Source organism: Tarenaya hassleriana, unplaced genomic scaffold (assembly GCF_000463585.1).
Source record: "Tarenaya hassleriana unplaced genomic scaffold, ASM46358v1 Cleome1, whole genome shotgun sequence".
NCBI lineage: Eukaryota > Viridiplantae > Streptophyta > Magnoliopsida > Brassicales > Cleomaceae > Tarenaya > Tarenaya hassleriana.
The window spans coordinates 7522366-7526085 of record NW_010960187.1 but is presented as its reverse complement, the minus strand read 5'-3'; the positions used below and the strand labels follow the sequence as shown (position 1 = coordinate 7526085).

At 46.3% G+C, this 3720-nt stretch overlaps 1 protein-coding gene across 1 annotated transcript; it reads right to left on the bottom strand.

The window, feature by feature from the left end:
• Positions 1-1779, bottom strand: LOC104817722 (6-phosphogluconate dehydrogenase, decarboxylating 2, chloroplastic). Its single transcript, XM_010546999.2, has one exon. The coding sequence runs from the start codon at positions 1637-1639 to the stop codon at positions 164-166; it is 1476 nt and encodes a 491-aa protein (XP_010545301.1). The 5' UTR covers positions 1640-1779; the 3' UTR covers positions 1-163.
• Between the last annotated feature and the right edge of the window lie 1941 nt (positions 1780-3720).

The following is a 3720-nucleotide window of genomic DNA, read 5'->3' as shown; positions in this document are numbered from 1 at the left end:
TAGCAGAAAGGCCATGGCATTTCTTATTAACCGAACAAAGTAATCTTGAAACAATATTGGGTTCGGGTTTTTCCTATGCCTAAAAGCATGAAAATTTTTAGGACGAAACGAAGGAACATGAAGATTCAGACAAGAAGCACGAGAGGTGGAAAAGAAAGTTGGCTCATGGGGACGACGCATTGCTCTTCCTGGCAAGCTTAGTCCATTCAGTGTGGTACGAACCTGGAAGATCGATCCTCTCATACGTATGAGCTCCAAACAGATCTCTCTGCGCCTGAACAAGATTCGCCGGCAATCGGGCACGCCTGTACGTATCGAAATACGCAAGGCTCGCACACATGCCGGGCGTGCTTATTCCCGCGGATATGGCCAAACCCACCACTCTCCTCCAAGCAGCTTGCCTCTGAACCATCTCTTTTGCGAATTCTGGATCCACAACAAGGCTTGCCAGGTTCGGGTTTCTCTGGTACGCTTTCTTGATCCTGTCCAAGAACACTGCCCTGATGATACACCCGCCTTTCCAGATCCGAGCCAATTCTCCCAAGTTCAAGTTCCAGCCTTTCTCTAAGCTCTTAGCCCTCAGCAAGTTCATGCCTTGAGCGTAGCTGCAGATTTTCGAAGCATACAGGGCTTGCCTCACATCATCGATCAATCTCTTCTTGTCAATTCCACGAGAGGCTGAACCGATTTCCTCTTTCAATCCAGCCTCGTTCAACACTTTGGCTGCATTTTCCCTCTCCTCCTTCAATCCACTCAAGTAGCGGCAATCCAACGACGCAGCAATTGTCGGCGCCGCCACAGAGAGCTCGGCCGCTTGCTGAACGGTCCATTTCCCTGTGCCTTTCATGCCGGTCTTATCCAATATCTTATCCACTAACTCTCCATCTCCATGTTCATCCTTTACCCTAAAGATATCCGAAGTAATTTCAATCAGAAAGCTCTCGAGCTCACATCGGTTCCAATCGGTAAAGGTCTCCGCGAGCTCGTCGTTGCTCAGCCCTCCGACGTTCTTCAACACGTCGTAAGCCTCAGAGATCAGCTGCATATCACCATACTCGATCCCGTTATGGACCATTTTCACGAAATTACCAGATCCACCTTCTCCGATGTAGGTGACACAGGGACCATCCTCAACCTGAGCCGCGACTTTCCCGAGAATATCCTTGATGTTGTTGTACGCCTGGAAAGATCCACCAGGCATGAGCGAGGGACCATGACGAGCGCCTTCTTCGCCGCCAGAGACCCCCATACCCAAATACAGCAAACCCTTCTGCTCCGCCTCCTGAATCCGCCGCTCGGTGTTCTGATACCACTCATTTCCGCCATCGATGATGCAATCGCCGGGCTCCATGTGCTCGGAGAGAGCGGCGATAGTCTGGTCGACGGGAGCACCGGCCTTGACGAGGATGACGACGGATCTGGGGCGTTGAATCGAGAGGACAAAATCGCGAGGCGAGTATTGGCCGGAGACGGGGAGTTTCCCTTCCTCGGCGGCGCGATCTAGAGTCTCGTCGACTTTGGAGGTGGTTCGGTTATAGACGGAGATAGGGAAGCCCTTCTCGGCGATGTTGAGGGCGAGGTTCTGCCCCATGACGGCAAGGCCGGCGAGGCCGATGCGGGAGAGTGTGGCGGATTCCATGGGAGAGAGGGAGGTAGGGTTTCTAGAGAGAGAGAGAGGAAGATGGTGATGAACGAGAGAGAAGAAGAACGATGTTTGGCGGAGATATTTATACGATGAAAGTGACGGACCCGTCGATGGAGCGAAGGGACAAAATGTGAGCAAATAGACTGATGTCGAATTGAGGTGAGTTGGTGGCGAGGTAGACGACGTTCCAATTTCCTATACGACGCCGTTTTCCCATATCAGATATATTCGGATTATTTCTTTATATATTGCAAGGAGACAGACTCATACTATACAAAACTTTAATCTGTTTTATTTATTAATTACCCAATCAATTTATTAGCTGACGGATAAAGAAATGATATTAATCGGGCTGCGCATAGTTGACATTTCTTTCTCTTATTATAATGTTTTTCCCTGTATCAAATGGGGTGCCTGCCCATGTCGAATTTGGACACTACCTTCTGATTTTGGTCTTATTTTGCATCTCTCAATGATCATTGAAGCGGTTTTTGTTAGCCTTTGAAGATGTTGAATGGTCAGACCAAATAGTCTCGCCTGTTTTCTCTCTTTAATTTAATTAATAAATTAATTAATGATACTCAAATTATAAGATAACCAAGATTAGGATTTAACCGAGTGGACCAATTTGGGTTAAATACGAAAAATCCAAATGGGCCAATTAGTACAGACATAAGCCTTTCTTTCATGTTAATAATCAGCCCACTTCCCTTGTTCTTCTTACAGATCTCACGGTTTTTTTCTTCTAATTTTTCAGCACCCCATTAAATATAAATGTGATTTGAGCAGAAACAAAAAAAAAAAAAAAACTATTTATAAATGTGGTGGCTTATTAGGAAAAAAAATGTAAACCGGATTTAACCGGAAATTGCATCTGCACCATGAGCCCAGTATTCACGCGCAAGTTGCCCAAACAAAGATCCCTCTTTCTGTACAAGCTTCAGCGGCTCATCGTATTCCACCATTTTCCCTGTTAACCAAGTATACCCACGTTAACCCGGTTTAACCGATAACCAGAAAACCAATTCGGTTTGATTCAGAATAGTTTTTAACTTACCGTCGCTGATAGAGAGCACCATATCGCAGTCCATAACCGTCGGTATTCTGTGAGCCACCGTCACGACCGTACAGTTTGCAAACTCCGTACGGATCATCCTCTGCAAAATCGAATCCGTGGTATTGTCCATCGAAGCCGTGGCTTCGTCTAGAACAAGAATCTTGCTTCTCTTCAGCAACGCTCTTCCAAAACAGAACAATTGTCTCTGTCCCATGCTCCAATTTGATCCATCTTGTACCACTGTTTAACCGGAAAATCATCGGTATTTGTCGGTTTAAATCGATATACCAAGAAATTACCAAACCCGGTTTGGAAAGCCCGGTTACTTGTTTCTTACCCAAGCAATCCAAACCCTGCCCTTTGCTTTCCACAGCTTCCTTTAGTTGGCATTTCTCAAGAACCTTGTTAGAAAAGAAACCACTAAATCGGTAATGTAAAAAAATTCCAATTTTTAACCCTTCAAAATTGTTGCGGTGGAATAATTCCGGTTTACCTCCCAGATTTCTTGGTCGGTATGCTCTGACAACGGGTCGAGATTGTACCGAACCGTACCGCTGAAGAGCGTTGGGTCCTGAGGAATGATTCCCAGACGCGAACGCAGGTCGTGAAGTCCGATCGCGGAAATATCCACATCATCGATGTATATTTTTCCATTGGTCGGTTCGACGATTCGGAAAAGAGCAGAAATCAGAGTCGATTTACCGCTTCCGGTTCGACCAACTATGCCGATTTTGTGACCTCCTTGGAATACACAGCTTATCCCTCGGAGAACCAACGGAGCATTGGGTCGGTACCGAATCTAAACCAAGATCAGAACGATTAAACCGGTCGCCATCTGGTTCAGCCGATTCAAGAAACATTGAATCGAGAAGGTTTAAGTTCAGGTACTGACCTTCAAGTTGGAGATCTCGATCTTGCCCTTTGAAGGCCAATTCCGGTTAGGCCGGTTGGTTTGGATAATTTCCGGTGACTCGCTCGGTATATTCATGTATTGCTCGATCCTTTTCAACGGAAATGA